At 40.1% G+C, this 26,125-nt stretch overlaps 1 protein-coding gene across 2 annotated transcripts in view; it reads left to right on the forward strand.

The window, feature by feature from the left end:
* LOC126412681 (myrosinase 1-like) overlaps positions 1-5,734 on the forward strand; it is a 189,013-nt gene extending 183,279 nt beyond the window's left edge. For both annotated transcript variants that reach the window (XM_050082388.1, XM_050082387.1), the window contains exon 14: positions 4,573-5,734. In XM_050082388.1, the coding sequence (XP_049938345.1) occupies positions 4,573-4,583 (11 nt within the window). In that variant the 3' untranslated portion in view covers positions 4,584-5,734. The remainder of the gene's footprint in view (positions 1-4,572) is intronic.
* Positions 5,735-26,125: the final 20,391 nt, after the last annotated feature.

Genomic DNA, 26,125 nt, shown 5'->3' on the forward strand with positions numbered 1-26,125 from the left:
TGAAGTAGTAAAGAAGGTTTGCTATTTGGGGAGCAAAATAACTGATGATGGTCGAAGTAGAGAGAATATAAAATGAACACTGGCAATGGAAAGGAAAGCGTTTCTGAAGAACATAAATTTGTTAACATAGAGTATAGATTTAAGTGTCAGGAAGTCGTTTCTGAAAGTATTTGTATGGAGTGTAGTCATGTATGGAAGTGAAACATGGACGATAAATAGTTTGGACAAGAAGAGAATAGAAGCTGTCGAAATGTGGTGCTACAGAAGAATGCTGAAGATTAGATGGATTGATCACATAACTAATGAAGAGGTATTGAATAGAATTGGGGAGAAGAGAAGTTTGTGGCACAACTTGACTAGAAGAAGGGTTTGGTTGGTAGGACATGTTCTGAGGCATCAAGGGACCACCAATTTAGTATTGGAGGGCAGCGTGGAAGGTAAAAATCGTAGAGGGAGACCAAGAGATGAATACATTAAGCAGATTCAGAAGGATGTAGGCTGTAGTAGGTACTAGGAGATGAAGCAGCTTGCACAGGATAGAGTAGCATGGAGAGCTGCATCAAACCAGTCTCAGGACTGAAGACCACAACAACAACCAGATCCATCAAATCACACTCGTAGGAACTTACGAAACTATAAACGAGAATCTTTAGGAAACCAAGACCAATGTTGTTACGGGGGTTATACAATAAAGAACGGTCATAAGTTTTTACAGTCATAATTTCCCACGCTAGTATTTAATTTTGTGACATTCTGTTATGTACAGTAAACACGTTGTATTAGTTTCATTGTTGGCACTCCGGCTTGCCGCCTTTGAAAGGCGGGAAAACCGGAGACATGTTCAGATCCGCCTACCACAACAACGTAGGTGGCGCGCGATGAACAATTTTATTTGTGGCTTTGATTTCTGCTTTCGTCTCAAAAGATCTTCATCTGAGGTATATACAATGTTGGAGGAGACCTACTTCGTTTCTGTTTTTCCCTACAGCACAGCTCGAAGATGGTTTAAATTATTTAAATAGGGGAGACAAATCCATTTACTGCCCTTACGGAAAAAGATATCAACACCGCTGCAGTCACTGCGAGATAGGATCGACGGTGAGTCTTACGAACGCTTCCTGAAATACTGAAAATTTTATAGCGTGCCACCCATAGCTTGGTGACAGGACGTTACACATGAGACATGTTTGTGTGCGGTGGGTTGCGAGACTGTTGATTCCCGAACAAAAGGACATTCCCGTGCAAGACTGGATGTAGTTGAGGTTACACGAAAATACGTAATGTCTTCCAAAAATTATCACTGATGACGAAACCTGATTACATAATTTTGATCCTGAGAGCAAACAGCAATGCAACTCTGTTCAGTGTGGAAATCATCGCCGACCCACAAAAAAGCAAAAGGGGTTCTTTCTGCTGGAAAAGTTGTAGTCACCTTATTTTTAGGTTCATGGAATGGCTTATCATCATGTTGTGCCTGCACACACTTCGATAAATGGACGTGGGTGTCCTGAAAACTTTGCAAGACCGTATCAGTTGCAAGAGACCACATATCTGTGAAAAGAGCTGACTGGTGCACCACGATATTCCACGATCGAATGTTGTAAATGTCATTACTGGATATCTTATAAAAACGAATGTGAAGTGCATCCCTGACCCTCCCTATAGCCCAGTTTTTGCCCCATGTGACTTTTTTCTATTCCATAACCTGAACAAACAGCTTCGTGGGAGGCATTTTCCATCATCGCAAGCAGTAGCTAAAGCTACAGAATCGATTCCAAAGGATCTTCAATAAAATGGCTTCCAGCATGTCCTTTCCGACAGGCTGGAAGAAGAACCATTGAAGTTATAGGGATGAACTATTACCGTTCTCTATTGAACAGCCCTCTTTAAGGTGACCGTTATTTCTTTGTATAAAAATGGGATTTTCATACGTCTTCTTGACCAAACAATTGGGCAACTTTCAATCTCTCATAAAATTCTCATAAAATGATACCATATCACTTTTAATTATTTTACTGATGTGATTAATGTTAATAAAGATTGCCTATAAAGATATAAAACAAAATAAACTATGAAAAAACAGTAAAGAAGATCATTTCAAGCTTTCAGATATCTGCTTATTAAGAATTGTAATATTCATAATACAGAATGTAGAAAGACATACAGTAACAATCATGACTCTCACTTGGTGTCATCCTGCTCAACAACATCTGATCATTATCGACAGCCCAGAAACGCTCAAAGTAGCCCATCTGTAGCCTTCATTTTCCAGCTAGAGAGTCTCAAAATAATGGTTCAAATGGCTCTGAGCACTAAGCGACTTAACATCTAAGGTCATCAGTCCCCTAGAACTTAGAACTACTTAAACCTAACTAACCTAAGGACAACACACACACCCATGCCCGAGGCAGGATTCGAACCTGCGACCGTAGCGGTCGCGCGGTTCCAGACTGAAGCGCCTAGAGATTCTCGTCTGCTAGTAAAATTGAAGGAGGAACAGATGCTGTGGTTTAACCTACATTAGCGCAAATTGTAGCACGTTTCAGTGAAAAACCTTTATACAACATATAGGACTGAAATCGTTCAGTCATGGGCATATACTTCAGTGGACATAACGTGAATGTTTGAACGTAGTACTGTAGGTACTGAACAGGACATGTTAAGTTCTTATGTAAACACGATGTCTCATTTACTTTGACCTCTTCAAATAGCAATTTCTCCAGAAATAAAATTAATAACGGATCACGCAAATGTTATTCAGCTTAGAGAAGAACAATAAGCAGTGTCACTGCCTTTCGTGTAATTTTGTTCGTTACAGAGATACGAACAGCAGTACGTCTATTTTAAACAGGACTGTATTTTTTTAGTAGGTAGTCTGCTTCCTCTTCTCAAGACCTGTTGAAAGACGTATCACAGTGCATCATGCAGGCAAACATGATACAATTAAAAACATTACACAAAATTGACTTTGACTGATTGACACGTTGTAATATCACAAACAGTCAGCTGAATATGGTTGACTGAATGATCAGAGTTCATTTCCTTTGTTTTTCCATTTGTTTGCTGTCAGTTGCAGCAAGTGGACGAATGATGTTGTCCCGGGCACCTCCGCTGTGTGGCAGTACAAGAAAGTCAAATCAGTTTTCTGTTAACGTTTTTAAGAACATTCAGTTGGTGTGAATGGTAGGTACAATGCAATACGCATTTGTACATGTCTTGAGGAGGGAAAGTTGATTAGCGAATGAGAAATGTAGAGTACTATTTAAAAAGGCCTTACTACTGTTCATATCTTCGTGGAGAACGAAGTTACAAGAAAGGCAAGTCCCCTTGTTAGATAAACAATATTTGCTTGATGCATTTTTTTTTATTTTGCTTCTGAACAAAAAGTTATTTTGGGTAGTCAAGGTAAATGGCTCAGATTGCATATTAGAAAGTAAAGTTATTCCATCCCAAAGAAATTTAAATATTGGATTTACTGCGTATAATTACTAAATATTTTTTTATCTATTTCACGACATAAGATTTACCAAATTGTCACTGCTTCTCTCGTTGTAAAGGGTGATTCTTATTAACGTTTAAAAAACTCTGAAGCGACGCAGATGACGCTGAGACAAGTAACTGAACGTAAGACACACGGGGCCGCAAATGTTGGGACATATCCCAAAAGTGGACGATAAGTATTCAATTTTTTGCTTTGCGTTAGACAATTATGTGTTTACATTCATTTAATATTCGTTGTTTTATTTACTGGTCTCGCGGTCTCCGCTGGTTAACTGCAGTGTACAATACACAAAAATCAATCACATTGCGTCACAAATAAATAAGTGTAAGCTTGCATCGCTGCCAGTGAATGACCTATGTGTTCTGTAAACAAAAAAAGAAGGTAAAAACGAAAGAAACACAAGATAACATCAGCTTTTGCTTGTTAAAGCGAGGACAATAATTTTGTAACTTCTACGTTTACAACAGGTCAGGTTCACAAAAGATGTTTCAAAACAGGGTAGCCTAGCGGAGCGATGTGTAGCATTGCCCCCCACTGGCGGCGATTGGATGGACAAGTCCAATCGCCTCAAGTACATCGAGATACGTCACCTGGTGACGTAACATGTTCAACAATTTTCGTCCACTTTTGGGGTATTTCCCGACATTTGCGGCCCCGTGTGTCTTTAATTACTTGTCTCTGCGTCACCCTCGTCACTTAGGTGGTTTTTAAACGTTAATAAGAATGACCCTGTTTAATGATCAATTTCTGACCCTGCCTGCAACCTGTTTTACACTTGATAAAACATTGTAATGAGGACAATTAGAAATGAGTTACATTTTACTATACAGACGTTTTTCAATGTGTGTAACATTATTTTGAAGTAGTAATTATGTAGTATAATCCGTACTAGTCTCCTCAGGTATAATGCTTCTGTAACAAATATTTTATTTTTTATAGCTTGGGCTCTTAAATACTTACACTGTTATCCAGAAACATAATATTTAGACTTATTTACGTACAAAGTCTGTATCATTTGTAAATGAATCCAAAATATGGGTTACTCATTAATCTTTTGCTTCCATTTACAGGAAATCTGTAGATATTTCTCAGTGAAGAATAGCAACACAAAGACGACACCATCTAAGGAGTAAATGACCGAAAATGCAGTCGCATTCGCCTCTGTGTGAACAAATTCTTCAATTTTAAAAAAAACGTCACAATTCATATAAAATCCGTCAACAGTAATTCCAAGGAGTGACGAGTATAGCGTGGAGCAACTGAATTGCATCAGGAATTGTGAGACCACTACGCTTCAAACTTCATTGCGTTCTGGTATCTTTAACAGTTCATTTCTGGTGGTCAATGCAAGCTGCAAGTGTAAACTGAAGACTAAAAATTATTTGTCATGTCAGGACAAAATTAATAATCACATCAGATGAATTCGCAGTTGCGAATAATGATTACCATCAGCTGTAGAATGGAATGACGACAGTGAAAATTTGTGCCATACCAGGACTCGAACACGTATTCACCACTTATCGCGAGCGGTCGCCTTACCTTTCTTTTCTTTTACTTTTTGTTGAACTCTTTTCGCTGTATGTTGTTCGTCAAATATGTTCGGGGCGGACGTCCGATGACACCCATTCAGGTTTTTTGTTGAGCCATTCACTCAGTTTTTTGTTAGAGAGGGTAGCTAACCCACTGACCGTACTCGCTGTGCTACCGTGCCAGCTACTATTTGGCTCTTCGTGCACGACTCTTTGCTACACCCAATCGTCCGTATGTCGCCAACCATACGTCTACGATCTGTACTCACACATCCATTATGTGTATTCCCGTACAGATCAGACGTACTTGAAAGTCGCATGCCCGGTATCGGTAGATAAAGCGTAGACGTATAGTTGGCAACGTATGGCAGTCAGGTGTGACCGTGAGTCGTGCACGGATAGCCAAAAGGTAAAGCGACCGCTCGCGATAAGCGAGAAATCCGGGTTCGATTCCCGGTCAGCCACAAATTTTCGTTTTCGTCATTCCATTCTACAGCTGACGGTAGTCATTATTATTCGTAATTGGGAATTTAATCTGTTGTGTTTAGTAACGGCTGTGGTCGCCGCAGTGATCGTCATCAGAATAACATTGGCACTGCAATATCGTCAAACTAATAATGTCACTCTGTATCCATGAAAATAAAATTTGGTTAACAGCAAAGAGAAACAATTTTACTTCAAAAGAGAAAATATTCAAACAAAAGCTATATTTCTTTTCTTTTTACATATAAGAGCTTCTAAATTCCATAGAAGTCGAGGGTGATCCATAACCCACGCACTTGGTTGCCACAGTGCGCTTCTTTGGACAGTAACAATAAAAAAATGTCCGCAATAAAATTCCGTCACATGATCGTTTTCGGCCGAAAATGGACTCAGAACAAAGGTATTCATTCCTCAATTAATATGGCGTAGTATTGTTGCCCATGTAGGTGCAATGGGTAGAGTTATGCTTTTGAATGCTCGAGTGCCCAGTTAGTTGGAACTTTTATTTCCTTTCTAACAATATTGTATCTGGCTTCTTAGTCGTTGTATAAAAATACAGCCCTTGCAGTTGTTTAAAACTATCTGAGAAACGAGAGAAACTTTTAAAAACGTTGTCAGTATTGTTTCACTTTTCTTCAGTTATATACACTCCTCTCCCACCTCAAATAATGCTGACTCAACCAGTCTCCTCTTGATCTACCTTTGCATCTCTTATCCCCGTTAGTCCTCCTGCAGCCATAAAAATACATCATCCGAGTAGACTATATGGCTTTGTATCGTTTCAGTCAACTATATTCGAACACATTTTAAGTTTCCCTTTTTGCGATTAGTTCAATTCATTAGTGTTAACTATCATGCTTACTATATTCATATCCATTACTTTCTTTAGGACATTTCCTCACTACTAAGGTAAACATAGCATTACAGAGGCAAATACCAACGTCTGTTTCTATTTTTTACTATCATCGTGGTAAATGTAAATGTGTGACTAGAGCCTCCCGTCGGTTTGACAGCTCGCCGGGTGCAAGTCGTTCGATTTGACGCCACTTCGGCGACTTGCGCGTCGATGTGGATGAAATGATGACGATTTGCACAACACAGCACCCAGTCCCTGATCAGAGAAAATCTCCGACCTACCCGGGAATCGAACCTGGGCCATTAGGATTGACATTCTGTAGCGCTGACCACTCAGCTACCGGGAGCGGACATCAGCGTGGTGTAAAGTCTAATTCAACTTTCAGTCAGCTGCCTACTCTCATTGAACATATGTTTAAGAACTCCACATTCATAACTTTTGTAGTTATTTCTGTGCTATAGTACTACTTAATTTTAACTGGTTATTACTCTTCAAGTATGTTTGACCAATAATTGTTACATCCAAGGCTAAGAAAATTGTAATTATGGTATATGGCGTGTAGTTTCATCGAATTCTACAGCACTGCTAGACTTACCAAAACTAGAAAATAAAAATAAAAAAAATTAACCTACACTCGGAATAGAATCCTCGAACATGAGTACTCTACCGAAAAGCCCTAACCACTGCACTAATTGGGGAGCACAGCTGTTCTGTATTGAATGAAGATATTTAGTATATATGCTGCTTCAGTGTTGCCAAACTGCACTTCTTCTCCGTCCATTTTCTACCGCGAATTAGCATAGGATGAAATTTTGTTGACATTTTTGTACTGTTAGTATGCAAGGAACCGCGCTGTGGCACCGGAGTGCGCCGATATTGGTTCCTCTCACTGAGATGTTAGGTTGTTTTACCATGCTCTACTCGAGAGGGCGTAAGAAGACCACTGACAGCTCGCAGAGCTGTTGCCAGTATTCATCTGCCCATCGCCCAAGCGAAAACAATAGCCGTCTACAGAGCTGTGAATACACTGAGTCGTTGCCGTAGAGAACTTTATGAAATCGCATTACGTTACTGTTTGAGGTAGGTGCACGAAGCTGCTGCGCCCAGATCACTGCAAACCGTCAGCGATCTGACAAAAAAAAAAAAAAAAAAAAAAAAAAAAAACTCCTCCAGAACAGGCCATCAAGACCCAACGGTACCGACCGGTCACCGTGTCATCCTTGCCCATTGGCGTCCCTGGATGCAGATATGGAGAGTCATGTGGTCCGCACAGCGCTCTCCCGGCTGTATGTCAGTTACCGAGACCGGAGCCGCTACTTCTCAATCAAGTAGCTCGTCAGTTTGCCTCACAAGAGCTGAGTGCACGCCGATTGCCAACAGCGCTCGGCAGACCGGATGGTCACCCATGCAAGTGCTAACCCAGCCCAACATCGCTTAACTTCGGTGATCTTACGGGAACCGGTCTTACCACTGCGGCAAAGCCGTTGGCCAACATGTAATATTTGTATTGATTATTAGATTGTAAGAAGGAATCGGCTATCAGCACAGCAACTAACATCTCAAAAATGAAATGCTCCCAGCAATTACCACAACTCAGAAACCGTTTCACATATGAATGTGTGGCATCTGTTCTTTCGACATAGCGAGGAATGCGGGTAGGTGGCGCTAGGTGGGAGTGTGAGTCGGCCGGGGAGCGTCCTGAGACAGTCCATGCATCTGTGATTAACATTATGGCCGGGTGGCGCAGTGGTTAACGCAACTACCTAGTAAGCAGGAGAGCCCAGTTTCGAATCCCTGTTCGGCACACATTTTGACTAGTCATCACTGATTCCGCATAAAGACCCGAAGCAATTCATCAGTTCCCTCCGTTTCCTTTCCTTTCCCCTTCTCCATCTTCAACCGAATAACTATTTAATGGTTATGGAATGTGTGTTTTTCACATTCAATTAATGTAGAATCAATTACATTAAAAGTAAAATATTCCTCAATTCGGAAGTTTGTTTGTGCACACAGTGCTTTATTAAGCATGGCATTCTGCAAGGTGGTGTGTCCCTGTCGTCACCCAACCTACGAACTTACTTAGCAACATGTAGACCTAAAATTTAACATGGATTCGCAACTACGGTGTAATTTGGTATTTGTCACGTTAACAAATCACTGACAGACGTGAAAGAAGCGATCAATAACAGAGAAAACCAAAAAGTAATTGGGTATTATCGATACTGCACAACGCAGTTAAAGGACTCTCTCAAAGTTTTGGTAAATGCATGCAAATTCCTCTAACAGTGATGAATAAATTGGTCTAATACACAAAACATATACGAATCGTATTTGGCGTAACATGGAATATGGTCACAACACTGAAGAAGAAAAGAAAATTATTGGAACTAAAACAAGAAACAAGACATATATGCTACACATGATGTACACTCGAAATCATTACTACGCCACTGTATCATTGTAACATGTTTACAGGTTTGTCCTTTATAATTTTCTAAATCAGTTATGCTCCAGCAAAGTCGCACAACTTGGAAAACCATGAAAGGCGTTTTTGAGATAAGCGCATAAATCGAAGACACACCAAAAAACTGTTAGGTTTCCGGTACCCAGCCGTCGTTTGGAAATATAATGGTTGTCCATGAATACATTAGTTTCATCAGAAGTTTTCATGTTTTGTACATCACTTAAAAATATTTAAATTATAAAGAAGTGAAGCCAGATCTGTCATCTTCTCATGGCGCAGAAGGAGAAAAGGTATTACAATACTTTATTATGTAAGGAAAAAAGATAAATTCGCTTCATATTTGTCATCACTGAGTGATGACAGTGTTTCTCCTCTACCTTCACCTCACGATTTCTCTCGACGATGGCTCTCGCAAAGCTCGCCTTAGTTTTTATTCTGGTTTCTTTCAGTCTTAGCTTTTCCTGTTAGTACGGCCAGACGAGCAAGACGGTGGTTACTGCTACTTTCCTATGTTCCCTAGTGTACGAAGGAGAGTCAAATGAAAACCGTAAATATTTTTTTAAATATTTTTATTGTGCAGAAGTGGTACAAAGCTGTATCACTTTTCAACATAATCTCCCCCACGCTCAATGCAAGTCCTCCAGCGCCTACAAAGTGCATAAATTCCGTTACAAAAAAATTCTTTTGGTAGTCCGAGCAACCACTCATGCACCGCATGGCGTACCTCTTCATCACAACGGAACTTCTTTCCTCCCATTGTGCCTTTGAGTGGTCCAAATATATGGAAATCACTTGCGGCATGGTCTGGTGAGTATGGTGATGGAAGACACTCAAAATGCAGGTCAGTGATTGTTGCAACTGTTGTACGGGCAGTATCAGGCCTTGCATTGTCATGTTGCAAAAGGACACATGCTGACTGCAATCCACATCGCTTTGATTTGATTGCAGGCCGTAGATGACTTTTTAGAAGATCTGTGTATGATCCGCTGGTGACAGTGACCCCTCTGGGCGTGTAATGCTCCAAAATGACGCTTTTTTCGTCCCAAAAGAGAGTCAGCATAACGTTCCCTGCTGACGGTTCTGTTCCGAACTTCTTTGGTTTTGGTGATGAGGAATGGCGCCAGTCCTTGCTCGCTCTCTTCGTTTCCGGTTGGTGGAAGTGAACCCAGGTTCCGTCCCCAGTAACGATTCTTGCAAGGAAGCCATCAACTTCTCGTTCAAAGCGCCGAAGAAGTTCTTCACAAACATCAACGCGTCGTTCTCTCATTTCAGGAGTCAGCTGCTGTGGCACCCATCTTGCAGACACTTTGTGAAACTGGAGCACATCATGCACAATGTGGTGTGCTGACCCATGACTAATCTGTAAGCATGCTGCAATGTCATTCAGTGTCACTCAGTGGTTTTCCTTCACTATGGCTTCAACTGCTGCAGCGTTCTGTGGAGTCGCAACTCGTGTCCGACCTGGACAATGAGCATCTTCCACTGAAATCACACCATTTGCGAACTTCCTACTCCATTCGTAGACTTGGTGCTGTGACAAACATGCATCACCGTACTGAAACTTCATTCGTCGATGAATTCCAATAGGTTTCACACTTTCACTACACAAAAACCGAATAACAGAACGCCGTTCTTCCCTGGTGCAAGTCTCAAGTGGGGCGGCCATCTGTATACTGATACTGCGACGGTATGCGTACATCTGCACTATGCTGCCAGCTACAGGCCAATATGCACACTGTTTGTAGCACTCTTACAGGATAACGGCGCGAAATTTCGATTTGTTATTACAAATTTAAGGTTTTCATTTGAATCACCCTCGTATAATGTGGAATGCAAGACAACACTTCCTCGTCTACACTTTATAGCATGTCACAAGATGGAATTATATTGTTCCATAACTGGTCGTAAACAATAAACTACAACTGGTGGGAGCCCGCCGGAGTGGCCGTGCGGTTCTAGGCGCTACAGTCTGGAGCCGAGCGACCACTACGGTCGCAGGTTCGAATCCTGCCTCGGGCATGGATGTGTGTGATGTCCTTAGGTGAGTTAGGTTTAAGTAGTTCTAAGTTCTAGGGGACTGATAACCTCAGATGTTAAGTCCCATAGTGCTCAGAGCCATTTGAACCACTTGAATCATAACTGGTCGTAAACAATAATTTACTACTGGTTCAACAGCTATTGCGGTTTATTCTTCTTTTAACAATTTGACAATAAGGTTGTCTTCGCTTAAAGCCGTAAGAAAGCTGTTTTTTTTTTTTTATTTGCCTCGCAGTAATTTTGTAAAACGGCTCTTGCACTACACTCCATAAAATTTGGTATGTACTCGGCGTGCCAGCATGTAAGCAGATCGAGCTAGAAGCCTTGACGTGTGACCTATCATATATTTGCGCCGTGGCAGACCATTCAAGTGGATTTGGGACTTACTATCAGACTTTCGGAAGAAAATTCATACTCACAATCCCAAAGTTAGCAAGGGCATAGATACGAGAACCATCGTACTGTCACCGAAACACCTCATGCATGTAAGCGATTGACGATAATAAACACAATAATAGAAAAGAAAACGAGGGTAGGAAAGACATCAGGGAGATGGTTATGTTGTTGCCCTTGACAATGAAAGCAAGACTTAAGAATAACCAAGATACTTTCATAGGATTCACCAACGTGGAAAAAGCGTTCGACAGCGTAAAATGGTGAATGATGTTAGGTATTGCCAGGAAGTTGGGTATAAGCTATAGGGAAAGACGGGTAATATGAACAAGAACCAAGGGGGAAAAAGTTCTAAGCGCTCGGATCAGAAACAATAAATATAACTGGAAAAATTTAATTAAATACCAGAAACGAACCCTGGCCGAAATCCATGACTTCGTTCAGTGTTACAATTCATTCTTTCGCGTAAGTATTTTTGCTTCCAAGACGAAACATACTACCAGCCAGACGGTTTAACCATAGCTAATTGCATGGCAGGTACTTTCGCCGACAAGTTCGTCAACCATCTGAGGTAAAGTTTTATGAGCATTTTAAACGGACAGCAGACGAAGCCCTTTATTACAAACAAGTTGATGACACTTCAGTTCTGTTAAATTGTACAAAGTAGGATGGAAATGGAAATGAGCGTTTGGCGTCATTGGCCGGGAGGCCCCTTGCGTGGCAGGTCCTGCCGCCTTGGCGCAGGTCTTATTACATTCGATGCCACATTGGGCGAATTGCGCGCCGGATGGGGCTGAAATGATGATGAAGACAACACAACTTTCAGTCCCTGAGCGGAGAAAATCCCCGACTCAGCCGGGAATCGAACCCGGGTCCGTAGGACGGCCATCTGTCACGCTGACCACTCAGATATCGGGGCGGACACAAAGTAGACATAGCCAATATGCCATCACAACCACCAATTATCGTTCATAAAATTTAATTCACCAGTGAAACAAATAAATAACTGTATTAACTTAGATATCACAATAACGAAGAACATTAAATGCACAAATCCGAAACTTTTCATATTCATAAGATGCATACTTTCAGTCAGTGATATGGAGACTAAGAAACGTTCCGCTTGATGAAGGTGAGATCAAAAAGGAATTAGCAATAACAGAAAATTTAGCCAAAGTAACTAATTTTAAACCGCAAATATTTACAGAAATGTACAAACAGAAACTGAAAGTTAGCAAAAATCAGAGGCAAATGGTATTACTCGGGAAGCAAAAAATAAAACAAAATAAAAACAAAAATAAAAAATAAGCTCGTAGTTCCGCCATATTATGGAATCATTTCTAATGACATAGCCAAAACTTTTAAGAATACAAGTATTCAAATTGGCTATCGTAGTGAAAGCAATGTTACTAATATTATAAGACACGCCACCAATACAAAAGACCCATTTAATAAGTCAGGGATACAAAATTGGATGTGAAGACAGACTGTGACACACTATACAATGAGCAAATTGGTAGACATTTCTGGATACTTTTCAAAGAGCGCGTAAAATCTGACGATAGAAACACAAGTGTCTTTGTACTACATCTCATAAACAGCAAACGTACATCCAAAATCATTAACCAAATGCTCCAAATTTCGCATTATGCTAAAAAAGAGAAGCAAATGAACATTGTTAGTCATATATCAGATCAACCAGACGCAGATTTCAGTGAGTAAACAGAACTACAGAACATAAAATTTCTCGATAACTTCAGTCACATTCTGCTGATGAGCAATCAAATATCATCCACACAACGAAATAAAATGTGAAACTTAATCTTACCTTGCCATCTTGTAGACGAGAGACTTTTCTCTAGCCTACCACAAGGCGCGCAGTAGGGACGAATGCCGACATGTCCAACCTTTCTGACAAAGGAAAAGTGTCCCAATAACGTACAGTCCTCTCTTCCGATGGTGGATTCAGATTGTACGCTAATTTACAAAATGTTTGATATGCAATAGGTCGTTCCGAACAATATTCAGAAAGTCAATAAAATTACTAGTTAATTAAAGGATATCAAACTAGAACGAGATTTTCACTCAGCACCGGAGTGTGTGCTGATATGAAACTTCCTGGGAGATTAAAACTGTGTTTTTGCCGGGTAGAGCACTTGCCCGCGAAAGGGAAAGGCCTCGAGTTCAAGTCACGGTCTCGGTCCGGCACACAGGTTTTATCTGCCAGGAAGTTTGATATCAAACTAATTTTCCCCGGTATTTAGATATATCGCAGACTTGCCTAATCACAGGAATGTTGTCACGTGCGGTCGGAGGAATTTTCGGAGCCTTGGTTCAATTATTCACTATAATTAGCTAAATGGCGCGTAGTCACAAAGACTGGTCGACATGATGCTTAGGATTTCTTGCCACGACTTCCTCGGTGCACAGGAACATACGTCCGCTCCGTCTTTTTCGAGAATCGTCGCCCCTGTCCAGGAACCCGATACAGTGAACCGATAGACCAGGTCTTACTGGTTGGGACAGATCCTGATTTTCACCCTGTAACCGAATGACAATAAGTCAAGTGGCTGAACATTAAAACAATAACTATCACCCTGTTCAGGTTCTCCATGGGCGCCTCTTTCTGCCGGCGGACATATAAGGAGGTGCGGTGCCCTCGGTAACAAAACTGACGTGAGAGATCCTCTTGACCTCTGTCGGTTGTAATTCTTAACTGGAGTCAGTTCGCGATCTTCAGTAGCGCAGGTGTTGCCGCTGTTTTTACGCCCTTGTGCATGCTTATTGTACTTAATAACAACATAGCAACTCACAGCTCGGGTTAGTGCTGTTTCGCATTCACTGTAACGCAACCGTGATTATTTAGGTCGTGAATTCCTAGAAATGCAACGGTCTCCATCTCAATCGGCGTAAGCGATGAAGCTAGCCATGCTTTCGTAATTGTACTTGGTACTACCCCTGTCTGGGTTTCAGTATCCTCAATTCTCTTGTCTTTTAATTTATTTTGCAACTATTTGTTTCTTTTGTGTCCTCTTTCAGCAATGGTTCAAATGGTTCAAATGGCTCTGAGCACTATGGGACTCAACATCTGTGGTCGTAAGTCCCCTAGAACTTAGAACTATTTAAACCCAACTAACCTAAGGACATCACACACATCCATGCCCGAGGCAGGATTCGAACCTGCGACCGCAGCAGCCGCGCGGTTCCTGATTGAGCGCCTAGAACCGCTAGACCACCGCGGCCGGCCCTCTTTCAGCAATACTTTTGAACCTAAGTGTAGATAAGTCATGATTAACGTATAATAGGCTACCACCCATTTCCATTTTTTTAGCAACACACGCAAGTTTTTATCAGATTTGACGGATTTCTGGTCTGTAAAATTCTTCTGTTGCGTACTAGAAGTAGTTTCTTTGGCAGTCAGAAACACATTCTAGGCGATACGAAGTCCTATGTTGGCGGCGGTCGAGACAGCTGTGAATTAGCAGGTAAGGCTAAATGTAACTGTTAATTGGGAATTAGAGATCAGGCAGTTTCCACCAGTTCTACAATGATTATTGCTACGTTCGTTTAACCGAAAACAGCATATCCACGATATATGTTAATATTATTTATTGTATTTTATTTTCCGTACTGTTTTATTACATACTAGTTTTAACTCCACTCAAATACACATGTAAATATGCAGTCAGAGTATATGAAATTATTAATCAATTTATTCCAAGCATAACTTATTCTCCTATCAATATAACATCTTTGTAAAGGTCAAGCTGTCAAACCAACAAGACAGCAAATGTAAGTCTACACAAATACAAACACAAATTTGTCTACGTAATACAACAGCTTAGCAAGTGACATGCCACAATTGAAAACAGCTTATCGTGATATTCCGCAAGCTATATCATTTTTGACAAAAGACCAAGAACAGATACACAGTACCGTAAAAAAAAAGAGAGAATAAAGTAAGTACTTTCGTCGATGAGCAAGGTGCGACTGCGGAAAAACAGTTTAGAGATTAGTAAAATGCCACTGTTAACGATTTTTCGCAGTGGCTGACAAAGAAAGACAAAGAAATCAATGATAAATTAAATTTTGAACCCGAACGAGTTGTAAGCGAAACTGTCACACCCTCCTTGTCGAATTGTGACAACTCTGGTGACTGCTAAACAGAACTCAAACGGATTCAACAGACTTTAAGTAAAGATATGTCAAGATGTCGTGGCCAGATAACTACGCACATTTCTAGCATGCGGAATGAAATATTTGCATCTAAAGATTTAGTTCAAGGTACACCGCTGACTGCAACCGCAGTATGTAATGGAACTGCTAAGCCCACCGTTTCTCCTAAGCCGGAAGGTAATGCTGTGACTTCAGGTGGTTTCTTACCGAGCTGTTAATTGGGAATTAGAGATCAGGCAGTTTCCATCAGTTCTACAATGATTATCGCCACGTTCGTTTAACCGAAAACAGCATATCTACGATACATGTTAATATTATTTATTGTATTTTATTTTCCGTACTGTTTTATTACATACTAGTTTTAACTCCACTCAAATACACATGTAAATATGCAGTCAGAGACAGCAAATGTAAGCCTACAAAAATACAAAGACAAATTTTTCTACGTAATACAATAACTTAGCAAGTGACATGCCACAGTTGAAAACAGCTTATCGTGATATTCCTCAAGCTATATCTGTTTTGACAAAAGACCAAAAACAGATACACAGTACCGTCAAAAAAATAGAGAATAAAGTAAGTACTTTCGTCGATGAGCAAGGTGCGACTGAGGAAAAACAGTTCAGAGATTAGTACAAAGTCACTGTTAACGATTTTTCGCAGTGGCTGGGATGAGCCAATGTCGTACAAAAACCTGCTGGGAATTTCGGAGCCAAAATGCCATCAGATACTCTCGAAAACTTAATACATGTACAGGAAGACGACCTGGAAAACTTTATGTAGGTTCTATTGCCCTTATGCGCAATGTTTCCAAACAGTTTTTTATTTTTCCCACCAAGTTTAACCTATGCGCAACAGGCAAAACAAAAAAAAGATATTATACCACTTTCATGACATTAGGTTACTTCTTTTTGCCTTCGGCAACCTCTACGTTGCACAATGCCTTGATTAAATAAGCATACCCAAACAAAGACAATTCCAGCCTTCTATCACAGAAAAAAATATTCAATACCCTGTTGTATTCATTAAGTCCTTCAAAGGAGTATTACCGTCATCCTCGTCCGAGCAGAAAAAGATACACTTCATGACTGGATATGTACAAGGAGATGGTGCCCAACGGGCGACAGAAACGGTTGAGTATTGTCAAACTTATGAAGAATTCGAACGAACCATTTTGCCAAAATACTGGCCTCGCAGTTATCAGGAGAAACTTAGAAAACAGGTTTTTAAACCAGAATAATTCAATTCTAAACAAGCCAGTTTCCGCCGTTACTTAGAAAAGTATTTATTTAAACACGTTACTGGGATGAGCCAACAAAAACGTGCTGAGAATTTTGGAGCCAAAATGCCATCAGATACTCTCGAAAACTTAATACATGTACAGGAAGACGACCTGGAAAACTTTATGTAGGTTCTATTGCCCTTATGCGCAATGTTTCCAAACCATTTTTTATTTTTCCCACCAAGTTTAACCTATGCGCAAAAGGCAAAACAAAAAAAAAGATATTATACCACTTTCATGACATTAGGTTACTTCTTTTTGCCTTCGGCAACCTCTACGTTGCACAATGCCTTGATTAAATAAGCATACCCAAACAAAGACAATTCCAGCCTTCTATCACAGAAAAGAATGTTCCATACCCTGTTGTATTCATTAAGTCCTTCAAAGGTGTATTACCGTCATCCTCGTCCGAGCAGAAAAAGATACACTTCATGACTGGATATGTACAAGGAGATGGTGCCCAACGGGCGACAGAAACGGTTGAGTATTGTCAAACTTATGAAGAATTCGAACGAACCATTTTGTCAAAGTACTGGCCTCGCAGTTATCAGGAGAAACTTAGAAAACAGGTTTTTAAACCAGAATAATTCAATTCTAAACAAGCCAGTTTCCGCCGTTACTTAGAAAAGTATTTATTTAAACACGTTACTGGGATGAGCCAACAAAAACGTGCTGAGAATTTTGGAGCCAAAATGCCATCAGATACTCTCGAAAACTTAATACATGTACAGGAAGACGACCTGGAAAACTTTATGTAGGTTCTATTGCCCTTATGCGCAATGTTTCCAAACAGTTTTTTATTTTTCCCACCAAGTTTAACCTATGCGCAACAGGCAAAACAAAAAAAAGATATTATACCACTTTCATGACATTAGGTTACTTCTTTTTGCCTTCGGCAACCTCTACGTTGCACAATGCCTTGATTAAATAAGCATACCCAAACAAAGACAATTCCAGCCTTCTATCACAGAAAAGAATGTTCCATACCCTGTTGTATTCATTAAGTCCTTCAAAGGTGTATTACCGTCATCCTCGTCAAGCAGAAAAAGATACACTTCATGACTGGATATGTACAAGGAGATGGTGCCCAACGGGCGACAGAAACGGTTGAGTATTGTCAAACTTATGAAGAATTCGAACGAACCATTTTGTCAAAGTACTGGCCTCGCAGTTATCAGGAGAAACTTAGAAAACAGGTTTTTAAACCAGAATAATTCAATTCTAAACAAGCCAGTTTCCGCCGTTACTTAGAAAAGTATTTATTTAAACACGTTACTGGGATGAGCCAACAAAAACGTGCTGAGAATTTTGGAGCCAAAATGCCATCAGATACTCTCGAAAACTTAATACATGTACAGGAAGACGACCTGGAAAACTTTATGTAGGTTCTATTGCCCTTATGCGCAATGTTTCCAAACCATTTTTTATTTTTCCCACCAAGTTTAACCTATGCGCAAAAGGCAAAGCAAAAAAAAAGATATTATACCACTTTCATGACATTAGGTTACTTCTTTTTGCCTTCGGCAACCTCTACGTTGCACAATGCCTTGATTAAATAAGCATACCCAAACAAAGACAATTCCAGCCTTCTATCACAGAAAAGAATATTCAATACCCTGTTGTATTCATTAAGTCCTTCAAAGGTGTATTACCGTCATCCTCGTCCGAGCAGAAAAAGATACACTTCATGACTGGATATGTACAAGGAGATGGTGCCAAACGGGCGACAGAAACGGTTGAGTAATGTCAAACTTATGAAGAATTCGAACGAACCATTTTGTCAAAATACTGGCCTCGCAGTTATCAGGAGAAACATAGAAAACAGGTTTTTTAAACCAGAATAATTCAATTCTAAACAAGCCAGTTTCCGCCGTTACTTAGAAGAGTATTTATTTAAACACGTTACTGGGATGAGCCAACAAAAACGTGCTGAGAATTTCGGAGCCAAAATGCCATCAGATACTCTCGAAATCGTAATACATGTACAGGAAGACGACCTGGAAAACTTTATGTAGGTTCTATTGCCCTTATGCGCAATGTTTCCAAACAGTTTTTTATTTTTCCCACCAAGTTTAACCTATGCGCAACAGGCAAAACAAAAAAAAGATATTATACCACTTTCATGACATTAGGTTACTTCTTTTTGCCTTCGGCAACCTCTACGTTGCACAATGCCTTGATTAAATAAGCATACCCAAACAAAGACAATTCCAGCCTTCTATCACAGAAAAGAATGTTCCATACCCTGTTGTATTCATTAAGTCCTTCAAAGGTGTATTACCGTCATCCTCGTCCGAGCAGAAAAAGATACACTTCATGACTGGATATGTACAAGGAGATGGTGCCAAACGGGCGACAGAAACGGTTGAGTATTGTCAAACTTATGAAGAATTCGAAGGAACCATTTTGTCAAAATACTGGCCTCGCAGTTATCAGGAGAAACTTAGAAAACAGGTTTTTAAACCAGAATAATTCAATTCTAAACAAGCCAGTTTCCGCCGTTACTTAGAAGAGTATTTATTTAAACACGTTACTGGGATGAGCCAACAAAAACGTGCTGAGAATTTCGGAGCCAAAATGCCATCAGATACTCTCGAAAACGTAATACATGTACAGGAAGACGACCTGGAAAACTTTATGTAGGTTCTATTGCCCTTATGCGCAATGTTTCCAAACAGTTTTTTATTTTTCCCACCAAGTTTAACCTATGCGCAACAGGCAAAACAAAAAAAAGATATTATACCACTTTCATGACATTAGGTTACTTCTTTTTGCCTTCGGCAACCTCTACGTTGCACAATGCCTTGATTAAATAAGCATACCCAAACAAAGACAATTCCAGCCTTCTATCACAGAAAAGAATGTTCCATACCCTGTTGTATTCATTAAGTCCTTCAAAGGTGTATTACCGTCATCCTCGTCCGAGCAGAAAAAGATACACTTCATGACTGGATATGTACAAGGAGATGGTGCCCAACGGGCGACAGAAACGGTTGAGTATTGTCAAACTTATGAAGAATTCGAACGAACCATTTTGTCAAAATACTGGCCTCGCAGTTATCAGGAGAAACTTAGAAAACAGGTTTTTAAACCAGAATAATTCAATTCTAAACAAGCCAGTTTCCGCCGTTACTTATAAGAGCATTTATTTAAACACGTTACTGGGATGAGCCAACAAAAACGTGCTGAGAATTTCGGAGCCAAAATGCCATCAGATACTCTCGAAAACTTTATACATGTACAGGAAGACGACCTGGAAAACTTTATGTAAGTTCTATTGACCTTATACAAAATGTTACCAGTCCATTTTTTTAATTTTTCCGCCAAGTTTTAACCTATGCGCAAAAGGCAAAGCAAGAAAAAGATATTATACCTGTTTCATGACATTATGTTACTTCTGTTTGCCACTCGCATCTTTAATTTCAACTACCTTACTCAGAAACATCACTGTAATTGTTCATATTTTCTAGGCATAAGCTTCTCCACTCTTTATCCATATCAGTGAAGTTGACCTCATGGTCTGTTAATCTGTACTTACGCCCTATGGTAACTAAAGATTCTGGGATACAGTGAGACACATTTTTGGCTTTAAAAAAGCCGAATCATAGTAATGCCCTTTTCAACGGGAATTCTGGTTCTTATTTGCGTCAAGACTTCCATGTGAAATACCATAGCTGATCCCTGACAATCTTGATACTATCTGCTGAAGGATAATTAATGTTCAGCAGTAATTCGTTAGCGACAATTCCACGATAAATTTTGTCTAGTGGCGAAAAGTCTTTTTTAGATACGACAACATTAAGTCCCTTATTTTCTCTAACATATTCCACAAGCACGAAATTCAGTGCTAAACTTACGCAAAGTTCTTCAACTTTATCTCGTAACAAATAGAAATGTGGACCCTCCGATTAGAAAAATGTATTGAATCCGTTTTAAAGGTCCAAAACATACTAAGAAAAATACATGAGATACTTTTGGTGTGCGATTTTTTAAAGTGTTATATACGTTTTGACTAACGTAAGTTGGTTCTTCCAAAATAAGAGTACTCCAATACATTAACAAGTCATCCCACTATTCTACAATTCTTTGGCTACAATTTTGAAGGAATATCCAGCGGGTCTGGAAATATTTAAAAATACTGCGTGGTTTAAGATTTTAGAAGTGTTGAAACTCTTTGTAAGACTCGACATTTTTGAGGCTCCTTGAAAAATGGTTGTAACTGGTCCGACATAAGTCTTCCAAGGAATGAAGCACTTTTTGCATGCAAAGGTGGAGCACAAATGAATCAAGTGGCAAACACACTTAACTCCTTGTACCTGGGAGTGATTATTTTTAATAACTTGCGAAACTGAATTATTTTTACCCATCATGCTATTTGAACAGGAACCAATCCAGTTTGACATTTTAATTTGTTTGTCTGTAAGGTCAAAAATTAATCTTTCTTAAATGCTTTGGGCCGTGTAGTAGGGCGTGGGACAATATCAACAACACCTCTACAGTAGCTGAAATAGTAGGTTAATACAGCAAGTTGTTTCTCACAAGAAATATCTATAATCTTGTTAATTAAAATTGAGAAGTGGAACTTTTCTAGATATTGCCTTAAAAAGAAAGAAAAATGGCCCGTTCAGCCCTCCATAATAATTTTAGTTGATTTTTGCTTCAATAAGTATACTTATTAGGAAGAGCGTTTATAAAAGGTACAAGTTTTTCAACGCCTGTTAACGGTAAATCGTTTTCCACTACAAATGCACAAATAGCAGCTTCCACGTCATTTTTCTTTTAATTTACATTTGTGGAGCTGGGCATAATCTTGGCTGGTGATTCACTCTTAATGTAATTTTGTAGTCTACTTTTATGGCTGTTTTCATTTCCATGCTTGAGAAGCTCAAATTTTCCTAGATTAAGAAGCACATTGCACACTTTGCACTTTCCTTGGTCATCTGACAGTATAAGCTATCCCTTAAAGGTTGGAAGGCGAAGCCACTCATTATGGAACTTCTTTTCTTATATTTTGTCAAATATACATCACACTGTCGACGGTTTACTGAAGGAGCAATCAGTTTTGAGGATTTTGCGATTTTTTTCCTCATCTGTGTTGTAGCCTTCTGTGTCTGACATGACAAAACCTAAATGGAGAAAAAATAATTTTGTTTAACTATAGGCAACTACGAAAATATTTTTAATAATTTAGATTTTTTATATATAACCATTATACAATTATTATTATATTTGAATCATTTATTTAACAAATAAATCTTAAAAAGTAACTGTATTGTGATTTCCGTTTTCCTCTTAAATTCTCTTGAGACTAGCATTTAATCGAAAACGCTAAAGCAACCGAGAAATGTAAAGCATTAAAATCAGCGTCCTTGCTCAGTAGCAACGAGCTCTGAGTCTGCTACAATACTAAATACTCTAGTGATAATTTCATAATCAACTCAAAAGTAGTATTGGAGGAAAATGACTTAAAATGCCGGGTGGTTACAGTTAAACGTTCCCTGTTTAACACGTTATAACACGAAACTATTTTCTGTACGAGGACCAAACTTGGTAGGATTAATGCCAAGGACATGGGGAAGTAAAGTAATGCAGAATCAATTCACTTAATAACAATGGCATGTGACGAGGGCCTCCCGTCGGGTAGACCGTTCGCCTGGTGCAAGTCTTCCGATTTGACGCCACTTCGGCGACTTGCGCGTCGATGGGGATGAAATGATGACGATTAGGACAGGACAACACCCAGTCCCTGAGCGGAGGAAATCTCCGTCTCAGCCGGGAATCGACACTTTTAACGTGTTGCTTCGGTACATCATAACATTACATATCGATACTATTACTGCTACGAAAGGAGCTCAATATGGCGCCCATCACTGTCCAGAAGAGTCTGAAAGCGCAGGATTGCACTCTGCACAACAGAACGAAGCATGTCCGTAAGTATGCTGGCTACCTCTTTTGATATCAGTACCAGTGTGAATGTTCCCCTAGTAAACCCCGTCCTTCAGGTAGCCCCACAACCAGATATCACAGAGTGAAATCAGGTGATCGTGCCGGCCAAGCATTTGGAAACGATCCGCTGATAACCTGATCGCGATCGTTCCCAAATATATTCCGGAGAAGTAGGTGAACTTCACGAACGATGTGCGTTGAGGCTCTATCTTGCATGAAAACTTGAATCCAATGCTTCACTCCCCTGTGGGACGGATGTAACATGTTGGCGAAGCATATCCCAGTTAGGCTGGTCAGTCGCACTGCACGTCTTTGGTCCTTGAGTGCCAACCTGTTCAAAAAAGAATGGGCCGATGATGAAAGTAGGCGTGAAGCCACACCATACTGTGACACGTTCACTATACAGAGGAACTTTATGCACGGTGACTGGAGGTGAAGATACCCATCCTCGGCACTTCTGTGTGTTCACCTCACCCACCAGAGAAAAATGAGCTTCGTCTGTCCATAGGATGGTCCACGGCCATCAGTCGCCAACTTCAGTCATTGAGAGAAAGTGGAGAGCAAAGACCACACCTACACCTCGTTGTGAGTCTTGTGGTGCAAGCTCTGTACAATATGGATCTTGTACGAATACCATTTGAGAATGGTTCGCGAAGCACCTTCCGCACAGTGGACCACAGGGTGTTCAACTGTCGTGCCGCAGCACGCACACTTCCTGACGATCGGAAACTGCGAGCAGCGTTGTCTGCCCTTTTTTTTTTTTTTTTTTTTTTTTTTTTTTCATCAGTCTACTGACTGGTTTGATGCGGCCCGCCACGAATTCCTTTCCTGTGCTAACCTCTTCATCTCAGAGTAGCACGAGTAGCACTTGCAACCTACGTCCTCAATTATTTGCTTGATGTATTCCAATCTCTGTCTTCCTCTACAGTTTTTGCCCTCTACAGCTCCCTCTAGTACCATGGAAGTCATTCCCTCATGTCTTAGCAGATGTCCTATCATCCTGTCCCTTCTCCTTATCAGTGTTTTCCACATATTCCTTTCCTCTCCGATTCTGCGTAGAACCTCCTCATTCCTTACCTTATCAGTCAACCTAATTTTCAACATTCGTCTATAGCACCACATCTCAAATGTTTCGATTCTCTTCTGTTCCGGTTTTCCCACAGTCCATGTTTCACTACCATACAATGCTGTACTCCAGACGTACATCCTCAGAAATTTCTTCCTCAAATTAAGGCCGGTATTTGATATTAGTAGACTTCTCTTGGCTAGAAATGCCTTTTTTGCCATAGCGAGTCTGCTTTTGATGTCCTCCTTGCTCCGTCCGTGATTGGTTATTTTACTGCCTAGGTAGCAGAATTCCTTAACTTCATTGACTTCGTGACCATCAATCCTGATGTTAAGTTTCTCGCTGTTCTCATTTCTACTACTTCTCATTACCCTCGTCTTTCTCCGATTTACTCTCAAACCATACTGTGTACTCATTAGACTGTTCATTCCGTTCAGCAGATCATTTAATTCTTCTTCACTTTCACTCAGGATAGCAATGTCATCAGCGAATCGTATCATCGATATCCTTTCACCTTGTATTTTAATTCCACTCCTGAACCTTTCTTTTATTTCCATCATTGTTTCCTCGATGTACAAATTGAATAGTAGGGGCGAAAGGCTACAGCCTTGTCTTACACCCTTCTTAATACGAGCACTTCGTTCTTGATCGTCCACTCTTATTATTCCCTCTTGGTTGTTGTACATATTGTATATGACCCGTCTCTCCCTATAGCTTACCCCTACTTTTTTCAGAATCTCGAACAGCTTGCACCATTTTATATTGTCGAACGCTTTTTCCAGGTCGACAAATCCTATGAAAGTGTCTTGATTTTTTTTTAGCCTCGCTTCCATTATTAGCCGTAACGTCAGAATTGCCTCTCTCGTCCCTTTACTTTTCCTAAAGCCAAACTGATCGTCACCTAGCGCATTCTCAATTTTCTTTTCCATTCTTCTGTATATTATTCTTGTAAGCAGCTTCGATGCATGAGCTGTTAAGCTGATTGTGCGATAATTCTCGCACTTGTCAGCCATAGCGACAGCGATTTCATCAACCACCTGTAGTTCAACCGTCGACATCTTCCCGGAGCGACGTCCAGTTCTCCAGTTGTTTCGAACTTGTTCATCAGGATCCGCACAGAAGATGGAGAGAGAGGACCCTTCCGTAATCCTTTCAGTCGGTGATATTCTCGAAATTCAGTTGCAGCATTACTGTTGTTTCGATAATAGAGCTTCAGCAATAATGCCCTTCTTCTTTTGTCCGACCTCATGTTGACACTTCAATAAGTACACTGCGACTGGTCAGGTGCGTGAGATTATGACTGATCACGGCACCTGGTGGCCATAGTTGGAACTGGGCGGTGGCGCTGTGACGCATGGAAATCACTCACCCTATACTCTGGACATTGGGTCTATTACCAAAGTTAAGTTTACTTTAACTACGACAGGATGCCGATGACCTCACTGTTTGGCACCCTACAACCACAACCATTATCATCATTAATTAGGAGTGGCAGACTGCCACGAAAATGAATTCATCTCAACTATACTAAAATATTTTAAGTCATTTTTCTTGTGTGTCAGTATTTAGTTGGTTACTAAATTGCAACCACAATCTCCGATGTTGCAGCAGGAGCAAAGTTCTTTATTATTCTTGAGTGTGGAGGAAATCTACCATTTACTTTTCTACATTCAGTTTCATCTGAAGAGAAGGGTTTTTGCGTGTTTAATTGTACCTTCGGACAGATCATAAATGTCAAGTCCATATACATATCGTGTGAATGATCTATGCAAAATTCATGATGAGTTCACAACACTGAGCAGTGTGTGGGAAGAAGAAAAGGAGTGCCAAGGAAACTTCACGTGTTGCGTTGACGATAGCACTTACTGCGTCAGATAGCTAACTTACATTACTGTACATCGCAGGGATTGGCAGCAGTGCAAGAAGACAAGTGACAGGAAGTAACAAAATATACTAAGTGCAACTGGCGCACTTAAACTCGGTCTGAAGTTACAGGCTGTAACTGTTAAATAATTAAATATACAAATATTTCCAAGGAATACTGCATAACATTTCCAAAATGTTGAAAAGTCTGATCATTTAAAACTAGATTTTCTTCAAGGGCAGCTGTAGTTCTTTTTAGATTAGTAAGGTTTTTTTAATTTTTTATGTGTGGAAACTACAGTAACACTGCGGCAAGAAACGAGCTCCAACCACTCTATGAATATGGACTTCTAAAATATCGATTTGCATACTATCTGGTAAAGACTAAGCAGAGTACTTCATTTAAAAGGAAAAAAGAGCGGCACACGATGTGACAGTCGTTACAGGACCACATTTTTGCCACTTAATACAATTACCATGTCTCTCCTAGGAATATTCCATTTATAAACGTGACAATAACGGCCACTA

The sequence above is a fragment of the Schistocerca serialis genome, chromosome 7 (genome assembly GCF_023864345.2).
Source record: "Schistocerca serialis cubense isolate TAMUIC-IGC-003099 chromosome 7, iqSchSeri2.2, whole genome shotgun sequence".
NCBI lineage: Eukaryota > Metazoa > Arthropoda > Insecta > Orthoptera > Acrididae > Schistocerca > Schistocerca serialis.